The 20,272-nt window shown below is 35.2% G+C and overlaps 1 protein-coding gene across 1 annotated transcript in view; it reads right to left on the reverse strand.

Annotated features, from left to right (window-relative positions):
- Positions 1-20,272, reverse strand: part of LOC111045387 (titin-like) — a 309,506-nt gene that overhangs the window by 18,938 nt on the left and 270,296 nt on the right. Inside the window, 10 exon segments of the mRNA XM_039431466.1 lie at positions 211-480; positions 5,056-5,200; positions 5,893-6,028; positions 8,270-8,421; positions 9,668-9,822; positions 10,353-10,467; positions 11,397-11,663; positions 12,584-12,740; positions 13,281-13,393; positions 15,440-15,696. Of these exon segments, the coding sequence (XP_039287400.1) occupies positions 211-480; positions 5,056-5,200; positions 5,893-6,028; positions 8,270-8,421; positions 9,668-9,822; positions 10,353-10,467; positions 11,397-11,663; positions 12,584-12,740; positions 13,281-13,393; positions 15,440-15,696 (1,767 nt within the window).

Raw genomic sequence — 20,272 nt, forward strand, 5'->3', positions numbered from 1 at the left:
CTCCCGTGTTTCGAATGGACACATTGAGCTGTAGGTTCCAGCTGCCTAAAAGCAGTCGTTAGGTCAAGTCAGAGGCTCTGAAATTGATCAGGTGTGACCTGAAAACTCTTTACACTAGACCTGCGCCAGCCAGGTTACTCGATATTATAATAATTATTATTGACTGTTTCTACTGACTGTATAACGTAAATTTGACTAAAGGTGACGTACCACTTGACTTCAGGTGTTGGTACTCCAGTAATGACCGCTTCAAGTGTGGTGGCCTGGCCTGGACTGACTGACTTGTCAGTGAGTGGCTCCTTGATGACGGGCGCTTCGGAGCCAGTGGGTTTTCTGACAGTGGCGTAGCTGCTTGGATCGGACGCTGGCCCTTTGCCTATTTCGTTGACAGCTGACACCTTGAACATGTACTGCGCTCCAGTTGTCAGACCGGTCACTGTATATGTTGTCTCCACTATGGTTTCTTTCACTTCGTGCCATCTGTGGACAAACAATGTGTTTATTTATTGAATGAATATTTTCTCTAAGCAAAGATTGAATACTTTCAGATGTAACTGAATGATATTTGCTACCTCGTGATATAACATATTTTTGTAAACGTTTTTCACCAAAAATAGTGTAGTTGTAGAGCTACAGAGAATAAAAAATCAAAGACAACGAGAAACAAATCAAACAACCAGACTGCAAAAGGAGCATCCAAGAGCAGCATCTCCTCTATCACAATTCCAAATAAGAGTTACTCTGAAGCCGTGTTTTCAAAGAAGAAGGAAACACAACAAGAAAGTATGAGTGGTATCCTAAACATTATCCTGGAGAAGCTTATAAAATAGGAGTCGATGATGACTGTATTTTGAGCAAAGACTGAGTGAAATAAAAAAAACACAGTTATTCAATCTCTAAAAAGAAATGAACCAGCAATTGAGAATAATGACATGGAATGCCAATGGCCTTCAACAGAGACAAGCGGAACTAATAGCAGTACTTTAAATTAATAAAATAGATATGTTGTGTCTAATCTCTGAGACTCACTTCACAACCCAGTTATACCTGAGATTCAGAGGCTACAAATTGTATCATACTGCTCATCCCCAAAATACAGCTAGAGGTGGGGGAGTGCAATAATGAATATTTTATTAAATATAAATATTTTGGACTCAAAATTGGACAAAAATAATGAAGTGTAAACATAACCTATTTTTGGACAATTTCTATCTAAATTTGGGAAAGGAACAGTTATGGGCTTTAAGCCTGTTGTTCCTTTCCCAATCATTCATAGTTGAGAATAATATTGTATGTATCAATGTATAAATAAATAAATAATCAGAGAGGGTCTAAAGCATTATGAAAACTAGACGATTTCAATTTATTGTAGCAGCCATTTACAGTTCTCCAAGACACAATATAGCCAATGAAGTTTACAAGAATTTATTAGACCACCTAGGAAACAGATTCATCGTAGGTGGGGACTTCAATGCAAAACAATGTTAGAGCTCAAGATTGAACTCTCAAAAAGGAAGACAACTATTTCAAGTTATAAATGATAGGCAATGCTCAGTAATGTCATCAAATAGACACACATATTGGCCAACTGATAGAAATAAATTACCAGATTTGATAGATTTCTTTGTATCATTAAACTACATGAAAATAGAAGAGTGTGAAGACCTGAGCTCTGATCATACTGTATTGATCACCAATGTAGGTGAAACCATGGTGATGAACAGATGAAAGAATGTAATTTGAGGCTATTTAATAGGCAAACAGACTGGTCAGCATTCCAAGAATTATTGCATCTAAATAGATTTTGAGCCAGAAATTACTAGCAGTGATCAGTTGGATTCTGAGGTTGAAAAGTTCACAAGGGATATCCAAGAAGCAGCCTGGGACAGCACTCCACATTCAACACAGAGAACAAGGTCTTCTGGTTCACATTATCCACATCACATATTGGAACTTATCCATGAGAAGAGGGAAGCGAGGAAAAAGTGGCAGCGAACAAGAGCACCAGTGGATAAAACGCATCTGAATTTTCTAGTTAAGATACTGGAGGAATGTATCAGTAGCTACAAGCAAAAATTATATGATCAGTGAATATCTCAGAAACCTCGCTTCAGATAAGAACTCCGATTATTCACTCTGGAAAACTACAAAGTACTTGAAAAAACCCCTCTCAGTTCAAGAAACACCAATCAAAACAATTAATGATGAGTGGGCAAGGAATAACGAACAGAAAGCTCAACGTTTTGCAGAATACCTGGAGTGTGTCATTCAACCTCATCAATTTCAAGGTGTGTAGAAGATGATGAGATGGGAATATCATAGGATATGAGAGAGATTCAACCCTTAACAACAAATGAACTGTTAAGTATCATCAAGACAACCAGTTGTAAGAAAGCTCCAGGATATGATCTCATTAATGGTGAAATTCTGAAAAAAAAACTACCAGATAGAGCTTTAAAAAACTCACAGTTCTCATAAATGCAGCTTTGAGGATGAAATATGTGCCACTATCATGGAAGGAAGACATCATGGCCCCCAAGGCAGGTAAACAACCGCATGATGCATCATCTTATAGACCCATATCTATCTCTATTACCCACAACAGCCAAGATCTTTGAAAAGTTTTGCTCTCCAGATTGAAACATGTGATAGAGAGTGGACAACTCATTCCTGATGATCAGTTTGGATTTAGAGGAAAACATTTAAAAGTTCAGCAAGTCCATAAAATTACACATGTCATTGAGAAGACTCTAGAAGAGAAAAAATATTGTGCTGCATCTTTTTAGACGTCGCTCAGGCATTTGATAAAGTGTGGCATGATGGTCTAAATAAGAAACTACAAAAAGTTTTACCTCACCAGTATGCCTCATTGCTGAAATCTTACCTGCCAGTCAGATTCTTCAGAGTGAAACAAGCTACTCAGGACTGAAACCAATTAAAGCTGGAGTACCTCAAGGAAGTGTCTTGGGCCCTACTCTGTACCTGCTCTACACTAGCGAGCGATCTTCCTGTGCCACAAAATGGCACTATTGCGAACTTTGAAGATGACACAGCTGTCTTAGCAGTTGGAGAAACTAATAATGAAGCTACAAGTAAAGCACAAGAAGCCATCAGAAAATTGAGAAATGGACTAGAACCTGGCGGATTAAGTTGAATGAAAGCAAGTCCACACATGTTGTCTTCACAAATAAGCACTATGTGTACGTGACAATAAGATTAAACAACAAGGAAGTTTCGTTTGCAAATGAAGCTTAGTATCTTGGAATGACACTAGATGCAAAACTGCGATGGAAGTCACACGTCAATAAAAAAAGAATTGGATTTTAAATACGGTACTCAATAATGTACTGGTTATTGGAGAGAAATTAAAGCCTTTCAACCTACAATAAATTACTATTGTATAGACAGATTCTTCGGCCTGTGTGGTTGTATGGCATCCAGCTGTGGGGCAGATCAAGGAAGTAACATCAACACCATCCAGAAATTCCAGAACAAGGTTTTGAGGAATGCTGTCAATGCTCCATACTTTGTCAGGAACTCGGATCTCCACAGGGACCTACAGATGGAAGTAGTCGATGTCATGATCACAAAGGCTGCCAGAAACCATGAAGAGACTACATATAATCATCAGAACATTCAAGCTCTACACCTCATTGACAACTCTAATATAGTGAGGAGACTGAAAATGAAGAAACCTACAGATCTCGTTTAAATGTAGCAAGAGTGATACTGAGAGAAATTGTCAAAAAACCACAGATTTATTGATACTTAGAAAGACCGGTTTTGGTTATTACACCATTGTCAATCTCTGATAAACCGAGATTGTTTGCCCCTCAGGCTTGTTGAAAATTAATTGCTTGCAGTGCATGAGCATTGCTCAATTAGACTGTGAAGGAGTGATATACCTCTTTATTGTCAAACTTTAACCTATTAATTTAAGCTAGAATTTCAACTGTTCATTAACCAAAGCGTTAGATTGCAGTCAAATTGAATTGTACTCAGATTCATATTTTTATTTATATCATGAAGTTTTGTATCCGTTTTCCCCCAAAATATGTTACTTTATACATTTTTACAAAATAAAACTAGCAACCGTACCTATGTTATATTATGAGGTAGCAAATATCATTCAGATGTGAAGTTGTAGATATATTTGAGAATTATCAATTACTTAGCTGCCTTAATTTATTACAATTACTTATTTTACAAAGTAAAAATAACAGCTATTTTTACAACTTTTTAAAGTAACTATTTTTACAACACTACTTCATAATATTATAGGCTATGTAATTATTCCAATCGAATGAAAGGAACCCAATATTTAAATCTGTTCCGATTGAATATTTCGCAATTAGCCTAAATGTTTTTGTTGTGGAGTGTAAATTTGAGTCTAATTCAATAAGATGTGACAGTGACACATAACCAAGCTTCATTTGGACTGTTGTAAAAATACAATTGAAACTGTTTTGGGCTTGAGCCCGAAGTGGTACTTTTCTGCAAATTGTTCAATTGTAAATGATTGACTGAATAAATGAATTGTATTACATTTAGGTGACCTCACTTGAACGTACATACAATTTGTTGAACTTGGAGATCTCTTAATTTCAAGTTTTTGTCAACTACCTAATAAAGTCAAACAAAAAAAAAACTTTCTGGTGCATTCAGCCGTTTTTCCCTAAATGCAAATATTGAAAACATTACTTACTATAGATAGCCGATGGGTGATTGCTAAGCAAACATATTGGTTCTGATCTGTTACAGTTTTTTGCAGTTGTATAAAATCAAATCAATTGATTATCATCCGTCAGTTAATAATTCTGTTGTCAAAGTTTGAATTTGTATAATTTTCAAGATGGTTGATAAAACATTTCTGATAATTGTATAGATGCATAATATCTCATCAATCATTTGTACATATTTCTCTCTAATTCGGTTTGTAATTTGAGATGATATTATTTATCAAGTTTGATACTGTATATAACTTTTAATATTCAACATTCAAAATGCATTTCTACTTTAAAAGCAAATATAGATGATTGGAGGGTGAGAACTTACGTCAAGAATTCATCCTTATCGTGATACTCCAAAATGTAGTTGGTGATTTCAGAGTTTCCATCGAATTTAGGCTTCGACCAATGCAGTGTTACCGAGTTATCAGATGTTTCTATTATTTCGGGAGAGCTTGGAGCACCAGGCACCTCTGCAACATTGCAAACAAACAATAAAATTGAGAGTTCAAAGAGTTCTAATGCCGAAGATACAACTTGAAAAATGTTTGGTTTACTGTATCTATTTTACTGTGGATTGAAGAACCCGATCGATCACATATTGATTATAGAACATAAGTACGATTATAGAACATAACTACGCGAACAAATATTTTTCAATATTATTCTACAGTCTGTATTTTACATAGATTAAAACACCAAGAAGAAGTGTATAATGGAGATATTCGAGAAAATATAGGTAACAACTTAAGATCTGACACATCAAAAATGAATTCATGAGATAAATTTAAAGGAATGGAAATCATGAAATGCTTACTGTAGGCTATATCTTGTCTAGGCTATATCTTACTTGTAGGCCTATATAGGATAAAATCTTAAAAATTCATTAGAGAGTTGTATAAAATCATAGAGAAAAGATAGCATAAGTTATGCTTGCGTTGGCTCTTCATGTAAGAGGCATTTTTTTATTTTGTAGATAAATCATCAACTATGATTTGCGCACTTGACAATGCACAGAAGTGTTGTGGTTGGAGCCGATACATTAAGAACCAACTCTTCTTCTCAAAACATACAGAAGTTGTAATAAGGGAAATATTTAATTGATCTATTATAATTTTTATTAGTTTTTAGAAACAATTCATCAATATATGAAATGTTTACTCACCCATAATGATGACACTAAGTTTTTCTGATGCTTCACCAAGTTTGTTTGTCAAAACAACAGTGTATTCTCCAACATCGACTTCCTCCACCTTTGTTATTGTCAGGGACGCACAGCTCTCATCGATAGTTGGCTTCATCTAGAAAGTAAGCATTTCTCCATGAATAATATAATATTTTCTAATAAAAAATCTGTGCCAACTACAGAGGCATTGCACTGGTGAGCATAACATACAAGATCCTTGCAAAAATAATTTCTTTCAGATTGAAGCCTTACATTGATGAAATACTCGGTGACTACCAATGCGGCTTCAGGAAAGACAGGTCCTGTACAGATCATGTTTTCACGATACGCACCATCATGGAAAAGTGTTACGAATATAACGTGAATCTGCACCAACTGTATATTGATTATAAGCAAGCTTTTGATAGTGTCCAAAGAAATAAGCTATTTGAAATCATGATAGAATTCAGAATCCCACTGAAACTTGTACGTCTCACTAAAATTATTACTCTGCACAACACCAGGTATAAGGTTAAAGTTCAAGGAATACTGTCAAATGACTTCTTAGCAAACACAGGGCTCAGGCAAGGAGATGGCTTTCAGCCATGCTTTTCAATATAAGTCTAGAAAAGGTTATTAGAGGGATCACCATTAACCCAAGGGGAACGATTATGAATAGGATGATCGGGTGAAACCTATCTCAATGGGGGCATGGGACGGTCAAGCTAGAACAATACAACTGCGAGACCCTTTGGAAGGTAGATTTAGCACATTTTTGACACTTGTGCAATGAATCGTATGCCCCCATTCTGTTAAGTTTAGTGACGTTATTCCACACTTAGACTTTTACTGCGGGATTCCCATTTCCGTGTTCTGTACAGGTCCATCAAAGTTATAATTTCCAACTACAGTATAAGACAGTCTTTACTCTGTAGCTCTTGGTGTAACATGGAGTTCTTGCAGAGCTTATCAAGATGCGATAAAGATCTAAACCGTGAAGGCAGTTCTATACCAGTTTTTATTGATGTACAATCGAATTGCTAATCTAAGGATATTATGTTCGTCGTGTGGTAAAAACCAAAAATCCTGCAATTAAATGGTGTGTCTGATTATCAAAGAACTAATTTCCTTGTGCTAATTGATATTTTTTAAATGATACATATTATGTCGAGTTGTCAGTTTCGGACCAGAGTGGTGGATTTTAGAGTGGGTTATGAAAATATATTTTATGCTGCTAAACCTATCTGGATGAGGGCATTGAGAGATCTATTGTTTAATATTGGTTGAGCATTGACATGGGTTGACAGTTATTGTTTCCCATTCAACTAGCGTTGAAGGAGGGGTATTGTTCTCTCTTGACCGTTCCATGCCCCCATCCAGATAGGTTTTACCCGGATGATCCAATGCATGGCATACGCTGATGATGTAGTTTTGATAGCACGAAATAGACAAAGTTTGGAGACTGCATTTACTCAGCTCAATGAAACATCAGAACAAATAGGACTTAGAATAAATGACGGCAAAACGAAATATATGGCCAGCAGCAGAACACGACAAGCAGGTGACACAGAAATAAAAATAGAGAACTTTGTTTTTGGAAAGGTAGCAGAATTAAATTACCTTGGCTCTGTAATCACTGATCACAATAACGTCCAAGTCGATATAAAAGCAAAGATAGCTGCAGGTAATAAGTGCTATTTTGCCCTAAGCCAATTCCTTAGATCCAAAGTGCTAACGAAGAAGTTGAAAATACAAATTTCTAAAACAATAATAGAACCAGTTGTGTTGTATGGCGCAGAGTCCTCACAAAGAAAGATGAAGATCTCTTGAGTACTTGGGAACGGAAAGTATTGTGAAAGATTTACGGACCAGTCTGTAACAATGGGGAGTGGAGAATAAGGACAAATCAAGAGTTACGTGACCTATACCAAAAAACAGAAATTGTTAACGAAATAAAATACAGGCGACTGAGTTGGTTAGGTCACGTAGAAAGGATGAGTGGCTCGAGAGCAGTAGAGAAGGTCTTCAGAGAAAATCCAGGAGGAAGGAGACTACGGGGACGCCCACGAAAACGCTGGCTAGAAGATGTGGAACAAGATTTGAGAAGGCTGGGTGTCCGAGGTTGGAGAAGAAGAAATGGCGACAGAGAGGAATGGAGAGGCATCATAGAGGAGATCAAGGCCCTGAACGGGCCGTAGCACCACGGAGTATGTAAGTAAGTAATAAAAAATCTGAACAGGCGGAATTTGTATTCTCTCAACCTTATGTGAACTCATCAAAAAGTAGGAGACTCATTCAATTGAACATCCATCGAAAACGAGAATTCCATATACATTTGCAATAATGAGTGAGCCATTGTAATATAGCTGATACTTACTCGTTTGGATTTTTTAATAACTGTTCCATTAACGGTCCACTCCTCTTTCGGGGCAGGGCAAGATGTGAATTTCACAGATATCGTTATATCTTCGCCCTTCTTTACTCTGTACTCTTTCTTCTCTGGAATGATTTTTGGTGCTGATTCAATTGCTGGAAGAAAGAAAATATTGAAATTATTGGAAGTTTCCACTCAAAATGCATGGTGAGTATCTTGAATAGAGCATACATTGAAGAGGCTCATCTCTGTGATTGCTTCTAGTCGATGTAATATACAGAGTAGCCAAAAATATGTAAACACTGATTGACAGTGAACGTAAAAAGAACAAAACAATAACGTACAGCTATGAATCTTACTCTGTATCTTAGTTAAATGTTCTGTTAAGAAGTAGTGAGGCATGAGTAGCCCGCATGCAAACTATTGGGTCGTTTCAGACCGTTGTAAACTTTAAGGCCGTTTCAGACCGCTGTAGCGTCTTCGAACGATGTAGCACGCATTCCAGCGTTTTAATTTAAAAGCTATGAAGAGTTCACACCAAAAGATATTTTTCCATTACTCAAGTATTTGATCACATTTCGAGCTGTGGTCGAGTGTGACATCGTTAGCTCAGAGTGCATGCGCTGCCAAAGATACGGAGCGACTGCTATATCGGAAACTGTTACATTGGTGACGCTTATTGAGTAACGTCAGCGACGCGACGTGATGCTACGTCTATTTGAAATTGACAAATTGATTAACATTAAGAGATAAGTCTATCAAAAGACGTCACTCCCGTTACGTACGACGGTCTGAAACGGCCTGCCAGTGCATTACCAAGATATTCACTGTCAAAGTGGGTGAGCATTTAATAAGATTTAAGTTATTCAGAAATGCATTTATCATTTGTATGAGATGGGAAATAATTATATCCTAGACATCTTCCAAGTAAGCAAGATCGACTCAATCACTGAGATGGCTAGTCTGAGGAAGAACCAAGCATATTCAGAGAGAATTATACCGTACATGTTAAACAACGATGTCAATATTGGGCATTAACTTTTCTGAAAACAAAATAACGTTCATAATTCTAATAATAATTTTATTGACAAGAGGTTTGGTGATAGCAGCTTACTAGCTAATAAGATCACCTCTATTTCAAAATAGCGAGTAGGGATTTGTCTGATTATTGAAATTATACTGGAGCAAATACAGAATTGAGATTGGAATTTTACAGAAAACGGTTTTATACTTTTAAACAGGGACTGATTTCCCAACTATACTGAAAAATCAGATTATGAGATTCCAGTCATTTAGTGTGTTCTTCAATATGATTCTGTTATCGAATTCACAATAATATTTGAATCAGCCATTGATTTTGTAAACCAAGATAAGCTATTGATAAATCGATTTAAAACTTACTTTCCACTTTGAGTTTGGTAGTTGTTTTGACATTGATGGCAACACATGTGTAGTCGCTCTGGTCTTCATTGGAGGCATTCTTGATGGTCAGAGTTCTCGTTGCTCCATCAGATGTAATAATGTACTTGCTTGAAGGCTTGATCTCTTTTCCTTTCCTATTGGTAGAAGATGAGTCATTTGTATCAATGCTATAGAAATAATAAAACGCCAACAGAAAGTTCAAACCATCTCACTAAAAACTAGAAAAGATTTGAATTTAGATGTGCAGGAAACAGATAAACATCAGATGATAGAATAGTTACTGTATTGGTGTATTGAATCTGCACAACACAATGATTTAAATTTTACGATATTAATATTTCAGAAGTAAAAAATCTGCTGCGAGTCGAAATATAGGCGCCCGTGAAATAAGAATGTTATTGAGAGAGAATAAAATCTGTGTGGATAAAAAAATATTCATCAAAATAAGAGAGGGATGAAAACCATCATTATTTCAGCAGAGATAGCCAGAGGGGTCTTACCAATAGTAATATTTATTGATTAAAGAATTATATTTATGAAGAATCACAGATATCTAAAGAGTACCCTCAAATGTATTGATTGACATATGCAACATTCTCAATCTTTATATTAATGAAAGTATCAACTTCATTCCTTCTAGAATTTTAATGTTTCAAATACTTACTTCAACCATTTAACCGGCACGTCTGGATTGGATAGTTGTACAGTAAATACTGCGTCACTATTAACGGGCACCAATGTTACATCAGGCAGACCAAGAATGAATTCAACTGCTGGTTCTGAAAATTTGAGACGAACAATTGGACAAAAATTCATAATAACCTTATTAAGCCGGTCTGAAAATTCACCTAAAATTAAACTAGAATGAACGAGGAAGTTTTGCAATGATAAAACTTTTTATTGAAGAATCATTAAATTTGAATAAATATATAGTGTAGAATAATTGTAGTGAATAAAGAATTCATGTAGAAGAAGATTGATGTGAAATAAAATTGAACGATTTCATGTCAAGATGTCTGTGTTTATGAAGTCTCCTCAAGAAATGAACACTTTTCAGTTACCAAGAATGATGATTCTTATAAGAGATTCGTTAACAATTATTTGACCTTTATGATCATGGAAAACTAGCACTTCTATCAACAAATTTTCAGCAACACAGAACACTTATTCCGAGGTGATTTGTTGGACTCGAGCTGCAAATTTTATTAAATATTGTTTGTACATTGAATGAGAAATATGAAATTATTTACCATTTCGACTTTACTATTTTTACATTTATTTTGAATTTTTTTCCCTTCTTTCATGATGAAGTATATTAATTTCAAGAATTTTAAAGGTTACATATAATGAGCTTGGAGCTCTCAGATTTCACAAAACACTTTTGTACGTTTTCTTGTTAGTACGAACTGTACAATACTGAACTACTCTATACTCCCAAGATTTATTCCATCTACCATGTAAAAAACATAATGAGCAAACAAGGCTCATATAAGAGCGTCGAGCACACATATTTCTTCAAATATCTTTCAATATAGATTAACCAGCCAGTTGTTAAATTGCTATGAATTCAACTGATACTTGGTAGACCAAATCAAATCAAGTATTATTCAATGAAGTCACTTACATAATATATTCCTTTACACAGTAAAGGAATATTACAGATCATTGTATACAAAATAGTCCAATTGTATAAATAATTGAATCCTACCTTCAACAGTGACCCTGGCATCCGATATTTGATCACCGACTCTACAGGAGTAGATGCCGCCGTCAGACAGTTCAGCCTGGTAGATTTTGAGCTTCTGGCGTTTGCCATCGATGGACAGCTGCACGTGCTCACTGAACTGCAGCTCTTTGTCGTCCTTGAACCAGCGCACCAGTGCATCACCCTTGGTCAGCTCCACCTCCAGAATCGCCTTCTCGCCACGAGTCACTGTGATGTCCTGTAGCTTTGTCTTGATCTCGGGGGGCAATTCTGGAAATAATCATGAGTGAGTTGGCATTCAAAAAAAAAAAAGATTGATAACTATTCAGAAAATAATATCATGAGTGAGTTAGTATTAAAAAAAGACTGACAATTAATCAAGTAGTTGTAATGCATCACAAATCATAATTTACTTTACGTGAGATATTAATAAGCAAATGGAGGAAACATGGAACATGAGCATCATGAAGGGATAAATACATATTTATTTGTTTCATCCTAAATATGATTATGAATGATAAATGAGTTCAGATTCATTCAGATAAATTTACTTTTTTGATAATACATCCTAATATAGTGAACTAAGTATCTTATGAAAAAAAGGGTCCGAATCTGTTTATTTATAAATATACTTGTTGAAATAGCAAAAATTGAGTGAAATTTTTATCCCATGATAAGAGAAGATTTGCAATAGCACATGAAAAAGAAGTACGACAGGGTCATCCAATGCTGCACTGTTGCTTGTGGAATCTTGCTTGCAAGCAAGAGTACATAAAAATTACTTTAACCCAAAAATTTCATCTTCATTTAAATACAAAATTATCAAAGAAATAGAAAACGAATGGAATTTGTATGGCCCACTGGAAGATTTTTCTCTCTCTTCATTCTTTCTTCTTTTTATTATTATCGATTCTATTTTGTTTAATGATTATTCTTATATCATTAATCAATAATCAATTATTATTGTTCACGATTACTTCAGTGATTATCAAGTATTCTTTTATATTGATTGTATATTTCTTTCATTTTTTAATAATCTTGTATTTCAAATTGTATGTATTGAAAATATTGTATTGTGTGGAGGAGGCAAAATGAGTCTCAGCCTATTATTATACAGTAATAATATTCCAGTGGGTTTGCAATTTTGCATCTTAAATGAGGCCCATAAGAAAGGTGGAAGGGATAGTTACCAATGACGGTGACTTCAGCTGTGCACTCCTGATCTCCCAGCGAGCATGTGTACTCTCCCTCATCGTGGACCGATGTGCTGCGGATAAGTAGCTTGCGGATGTTGCCCCTCTTTTCCATCACAAATTTGTCTCGAGAAGGTGTAATTTGTTCACCATCCTGGATAAAAGCATCCGAGCAATCAATCAATCGAAAGTTATAATGACAGTTATATACAAGAATGTATCATATTATTATTGTATGAATATAATTTCACTTGACTAATTTTGAATTAGTAAAAGCTTATGATACGATACTTTTCTCAACTAATATAAAAATGCATGAGTTTGTTCTATCAGATTCTATTCACTTTCAGGAACAGAACAGCTCCAAAAAACAGCTCAAGAAGTTATATTCAAAGATTTAGTGTAGATATTTTAGTGTATATCCTTTTGGCTATACTTGAATATAACGATGATTTTTGAGCTCTACGTTTTCTGAAAATTTACGAAAGGTGGAGATGAGTGAGAATCCATTACATAGATTCATGTGTAATCATGTATTCCATTCAACCATGTAAGCAGTGTAATGTTAATGATAGGCTACTTACATTATAATAAACATGCAATTGTTTATTACTGGAGAAATCAATAAATTTACATAATAGCTTTCTCTCACTGTTTCTACTCATCAATGATGGAAATTATGCGAAAAATTCACCTTATGCCAAGTGACATTTGCTGTTTCTGATGTAACTTCAACTTCAAGAATTGCGCCTTCTGTTTCTTTGACTTCGATGTCTTCTAGCATTCTGGTGAAATCGGGTTTCATATCTGGAAACACAAGAGAATAAAATCAATTAATTGTTTGATCAAAAAGAAAATCAATAAGGGTATATTTTTGCTGAGGAGACTCACTTAAATGGTGGTCACTTCATCTGCTTTAATGAATGTATTACTTTCCTTGCCCTTTTACCATAGGTAAGGAAAGTATTGCTTTCCAAAAAAAATTAAGGTACCCAAATTTCAAGTTTTCTATACGTTTCAAGGTCCCCTGAGTCCAAAAACATGATTTTTGGGTGTTGATCTGTGTGTGTGTGTGTGTATGTGTGTATGTCTGTGTGTATATTCTTTATAACTCCATTCCTAATTAACTGATTGACTTGAAATTTTAAACTTAAGGTCCTTATACCATAAGGATCCGACAATAAGAAATTCAATAAAATTCAATTCAAGATGGCGGAAAAAATGGCGGATAATTACTAAAAAACCATGTTTTTCACGTTTTTCTCGAAAACGGTTCTAACGATTTTCTTCAAATTTATACCACGGATAGCTCTATCAACTGACATATGAGTCTCATTTCTGAGAAAATTGCAGGAGCTCCGTTATATTCTTGAGAAAAATGACGGATGATTACTAAAAAACCATGTTTTTCACGATTTTCTCAAAAATAACTTGACCGATTTTTTCAAATTCATACCCTGTATAGTTATTTACCAGCTCTATCAACTGGCATGAGTCTTCTTTCTGGGAAACTAATGGGGGGTCCACCCCATCCTTGAGAAATGGACTTTGTAACCTCCTTCTCGTGCATGAGGTAGGTAGGTAGAGCAGTTCATAAAAAGAACACAAAGTCGAGATATTTCATCTGTAGAACAGCTGTTTTGACGACTTTTAAAGAAAGTCATTGAATTTCACAACTTACACAAAGGAAAAAGTACTCTGAAAACAATTATATATACACATAATTATACAGAAGTCTGATCGTAGTTTCAAATAATTATGTTGCCGCCAATCGGCATTATGTTATTCCCCTAAATTATTCTCGTTTAAGAACGGGGTTTACAGTTCAATGAGCAAGGAAAGTTGTGTGAGTGTACCACACCAGATTTTTTTATTCGTATGTTCATTGTCATCTTCATTATGGCATCCAGTTGTAGAGAAATTGTTCACTGTCAATAATTTTTCTTCAGGATTCATAAAATCATTACGTATTTTATGTCGTAACCCATCACCTCTCACACCATGTAGGAATTTACTTATTAGCATGGGGCTTCTAACACTCCCATCATTGTAAGCACAGTGTGTGTTTCAAACTCACACTGAGTTTGTGTTAATAACTCAATACTGAGTATGAGGTGAGTTCTGATGTACATCGATATAAGACAAGGAATAGAGATAATTTGAGAATTGGACAATGTTAGTACTCAGGTTCACAGTAGAACTTGCCATGTCTGTGAAAATGTTAAATGCTTTGCCTGAAAATGTAAGATATATAGAAAGCAGAGATTACAAAACCTTTTTGAAAGATTCATCAAGTATTCTTGAATGCTTGTATTCAGTTAGATACTTTTTTCTAATAATATTATAGAAATAATTGTTTCTTGACTCTGTTATGACAAGTATGAAGTTTTTCGACAATGAACTGTTTGATTTTTTCAGTTACAGATAATCAGTTACTTAATCCCCAATTAGTGGTATTATTACAATAGTTTTTATTGTAAATTTTATCAATTTGATTCAAGATGTGAGAAAATTATCAAATCAAAGTGAATGAGAAGTAGCAGTATTTTTATAATTTATTATGAATATTCAAGGCGGAAATTTGTATTTCTGGATTCGAGATAAATTGATTGAAAATCTTGGATGGCTATCTGCTTAGTTTGAATAATAATGATTGATGAATTTTATTTCCACCATACAAAACGAAGACATTTTACAAACAGGCTTTCGAAATTAACTGACCACTACATCAAGTGTAATAATAAGGCTATTTGATGTTTAAATTTTCAATTCACGCCATACATTTTTGCAGACAACCAAAAACACCCCTATATACTCTTTCATTGAGAATTTATGAGACAGTTAAGAGTTTACCTTTGACGAAGACTTGCGAGGTGGTGAGCTGACCCTTGACAGAGCAGGTGTATTGGCCGGCGTCCGACGACTTGCACTTCTTGATGATGAGCTTGTGCGTGCGTCCGTCCTGCACCAGCTCGCGGTGGTCCATGCCGCTCACCTCAACACCAGCGTGGTGCCACTTGGTGGACACAGTGTGCGAGGTCTCGCACTCCAGCACCACCACTCCCGCCTCGTTCACCTCCACACGCTCTTCCAGTTGTTTCGTGAACAAGCTGAACCACACAAAAGGCAACTCTTCAGTAAAACTAATACTAAAACCTCGCTGAAACTGAGATAATTTGAATTTGATGAATATTGCGAATTTGACAACCCAGATGCCTTGAGCATTGGAACATATAGGCATAAAGAAACAATAGCGTGGGTAGATACTCCATGGTATAGGGCGTTTATGTCGCAACTTTTACTGTTATCTCATGCCGATTACTGTCGATTATTGTCGATTTTTACTGTTTTGACCGGGTAAGAGTGTATGAACGGCACAATATGAGAGACTACCAGTGTCTTAAAGCTTCACGGGTAAGAGCTACGTGGACTATCGACTTGAGATAACAGTAAAAAATGCGACATAAAAGCCCTATACCATGGGATATCTACTCACGCTGTTGTTTCTCTATAATATAGGTTTATGTGAGGTTCGCGTTGTAATGGCAGTATTTGATTAACATTGGTGTTTCTATACTTGTCCGGCTATCATTCGACAAAACAGATAGCGCTATTCGTTTCTAGCTTCGCCACGTTGCCAGATCGGTTATCAACAATGTGGGAATATTATTAATTAACAAAATACATAATCTAATTTATGAAATTTAGGCTAATATGATTATAATAATTGAATAATATATTTTCTTGACAAATGGAATAAAATTGATTATTTTAAACAAGAATGAACAGTTAAATATTACATACGATATACCAGTATCAGCTATCCTCTAGAGAAGGCAGTGACAAGGCAGAGAACCGGCAACGCTGTTCTCCTGTCTCTCTCCACTGCCATTTTAACGTGGACCTCACTATAGTATCAACTGAACTAGTAGTTCTGTGAACAGTAGACCTCACGCAGTATTCTCCTCCACAAGTACCTGATGTCACTTGTTTTAAATGTTAACAAACTCATTTCAAGTTTGAATTTGTATTCCATATGATATAATTCATCCAGTTTCGTGATAATCTTTCTATCTGATGAAAATTAATTTTTTACAATCAAAAATATTATAACTTCTTCAGTATTATTTAGTTCATTTGTTTATTTTTAATCACCTATTAAATTAGTTTTTTCGAATGTGAGAATATTGATACTAATGGGTACGCATAATAATACCATGACTGCATAACAAAATATGGACCAAAGACGTTAAAGCTGCGATTAGACTAAAGTTAGTAACAACATGTTAATAACTCAATCCTTATAGATTATTGACCGAGCGAAGTGAGGTCTAAGATTCAAGTCGACGGTTTGGCATTTCTCTTAATGTTTGAATGTTTGAATGTTCAAATGTTTATATGTTGCGCATTTACGGCGAAACGCGGTAATAAATTTTCATGAAATTTGACAGGTATGTTCCTTTTTAAATTGCGCGTCGACGTATATACAAGGTTTTTGGAAATTTTGCATCTCAATGATAATATAAAAGGAAAAAGGAGCCTCCTTCATACGCCAATATTAGAGTAAAAATCTGGTGTGGCACACTCATACAACTTTCCTTGCCGTTATGAAAATTGATCACCTGACGCTAGTGTTCTTCCCGCGCATTTCAAGTCTACTATTCAACGATTCGAGCCAGCGACAGGGTGACAGGACAATAACGCTGGAGACACACGAGGTCTGCTATCTCTTCATAGTGAATCATTTAATATAATCAACAGTTGCCAACAGTTTGCAATTGGATAATCACATTCTCTCGAATTTCGAGCTTATTTTTAATTTTAGGTGAAAGTGTTACTGAACATTAATTGTAGAGACTCTCATGCTCAATCTATTCCACTCGAAATTTTTTGTTCAAATTGTATCTGAAGCCTGATAATTGAGAATCTAAAATCAAACTTTGCATAGATGGGGCGGAGCTCCTGAAATTTTTACAGATATGGGACTTATGGCAGTTGATAGAGGTTATCGATGAATAATTCTACAGTCTGATTTGTACTCTAATACTGGCGTATGAAGGAGGCTCCTTTTTCCTTTTATATTATCCTTTAAATGCAAAATTTCCAAAAACCTTGTATATACGTCGACGCGCAATTTAAAAAGGAACATACCTGTCAAATTTCATGAAAATCTATTACCGCGTTTCGCCGTAAATGCGCAACATATAAGCATATAAACATTTAAACATTCAAACATTTAAACATTAAGAGAAATGCCAAACCGTCGACTTGAATCTTAGACCTCACTTCGCTCGGTCAACAAATTCATTAGAATAGAGAACATATTGTGAGGATAGTGGTAAACTACCCAACTATATTTCTTCTATAAATCGAGGTCTTGTTCTCAACTGAACAAAAGTTACATTATTTATCACAGGTAAGATGAGATTGTCATACCACTTTCTATCAAATCCTCTGTCATCCACCTTGGAAGTGCAATAATTTTCTTCAATGTTTTATAATTTTTATTCATTCAAATTATTAACTACTGAAATTAATGACTTATTATTATGAAAAGTAAGCAATATTTGAACGGCAGTGGAATTTGCTGAAAATACCTAATAGTAATACTAGAGGTGAGAAATAGGCTACTCTTTTAAATCAGTATTAACTTATGTTAATTTTTTCTTTGATACATTCAAATTCAATATGTCTTATTCGTAGGGTGAATGTTTTGCTAGTAATTTTTTGCACTGAAAATTTGACACAAATTTATGAATTGAAAGACACATAAGCTGGACTATGAATCAAAATTAGGGGGAGGGACGGTTTTAGGTTGTACCTGCTGGTCATTTATGTGTAATTGAATCAATAGATGAATATGAATATTTTGTAAATTCAAAGTAGTAAATGTATTTCCTCCCACTCGTACTCATATCAATGAGTGTTAACACAGTAATAAAGCAACCAGTTCAACACCGCGTTTAATAATTATCCTCTTCCTATCAAACAACAGGATAATAAATATAATTTCATTCCTAGATATGCAATGCTATTTTATAAAATTGAAAAGAAACGAAATTTGGCTTTTTCCATGTTCCATCAGGAATAAATGGAAGCCAGGAATGTATTTACAACTATCTACAAATAGCCACACTAATTGTAGTAAGATTGATGCAATGGTGTTCTATGACACCATTACTGTACTTTAAGAATATGTTATTCATTTATTTAGCGTATGGCAGATACACAAAAGCTCAAATGCCTACATACTCGTATACAATGTATATTTCCAATCCCTTTGAGATATTGTGTAGTTTTTGGTCAGGAGAACATAAGTTTTTCTAACCGCCATTATTTGCTAGTCCATTTAGCGTTAACCAATACTGTGCATCATATATTTGGAGTAAACACTGTAAATAAAAATTGTATTATTTTTCTCCATCAAATTCAGTTTTTTAAACATGGATATTGTTTCTCTTAGTCTAGTGTATGGAATTAGTTACCCCAGGAGTATTCAACTTGAGCCAAACATTCATTTAACATACCTGGTTTTTGTTACCCCATTCCAGGGGGAAACTTAGACCATTTCTGAAATCAGTGTTACCAACATGGGCTCTTGAAATTTACCTTGCCAAATGGCTTTTGTTACCCTGTAGGCTTAAGTAACCCCGTTTTACGGGGTATAGATTACGGTATATAATCTATAATGTATATTTATTTTTTTATTTCGCCAAAATACATGAGACAAATGTGAATTATAGTAAATTTTAATGTTTTGGCACAGCCAGCAAAGTCAGACTTGTGCGCTATAGCTGTGAGTTCATAAAGAGAACAGTACAAAGTAAAAACATACTGAAACATGAAAAAACAACAAGAAGACAATATATTTATATAGATAATTGATCAATAATTCGGAATTCGGGATGAACTAACAGGTATTTGCCAACAACTTTTTTGTGTTAAGGTCTATTCTCACCAACCTATTTTGATCTGCAGAGTGGCAGAGCAACAGAACACAGATATCTGAGCGTCCGCAGAGTTTGTATTCACATCAAAAAACATCTGTGGGCCGACAGAGCTTTTCGCTCTGCTCTCAGTTGCGCTCTTACTCTGCCCGAGAGAAGATAGAATAGAATAGAATAGAATATAGTGAGGTCCACGTTATTCAATGACGTGTATTGCTCTCCATATGTTTTTGTAGAATTTCTAGGAACTTTTTGTAAGCTGATTCTGTGTTATTTGACTCAAAAACCTCCGTCCATTGTTCCACTTGCAGTCCTCTCCTCAAGCCGTTCAAGTTGACAGATTTACAGTTAGTTGAGAGTTGACAGTTAGTTGAGCTCTGTTCATCCCCATTTGTTCTGTCCAACTGATGTTCTTCCAGTCCAAGAATTGTAATGAAGTGGTCTGTGATACTCGAGTGATATACGATTGGATGGATTTTACTTTTACAAAGGTCAACATATGATCCAAACAAGAAGACGTTCCCGCTGTTCAATATAACAGCTCCTTTCAATATAATTATATTTTACGACAACATGTTTCGAAATCTTCAGAGTCATTCTCAAGTGATTCACACTTAAAATACGATTATTCAAAGGTGATGTCAAACCAGTATGTGCCGTGGTGTAGAAGTTCATTTTATAAAAGTATTCCTTGGCTCAATAGGGGCAACGATGATAGCAGTGACGATGATCTGCTTTT

The sequence above is a fragment of the Nilaparvata lugens genome, chromosome 6 (genome assembly GCF_014356525.2).
Source record: "Nilaparvata lugens isolate BPH chromosome 6, ASM1435652v1, whole genome shotgun sequence".
NCBI classification, from domain to species: Eukaryota; Metazoa; Arthropoda; class Insecta; order Hemiptera; family Delphacidae; genus Nilaparvata; species Nilaparvata lugens.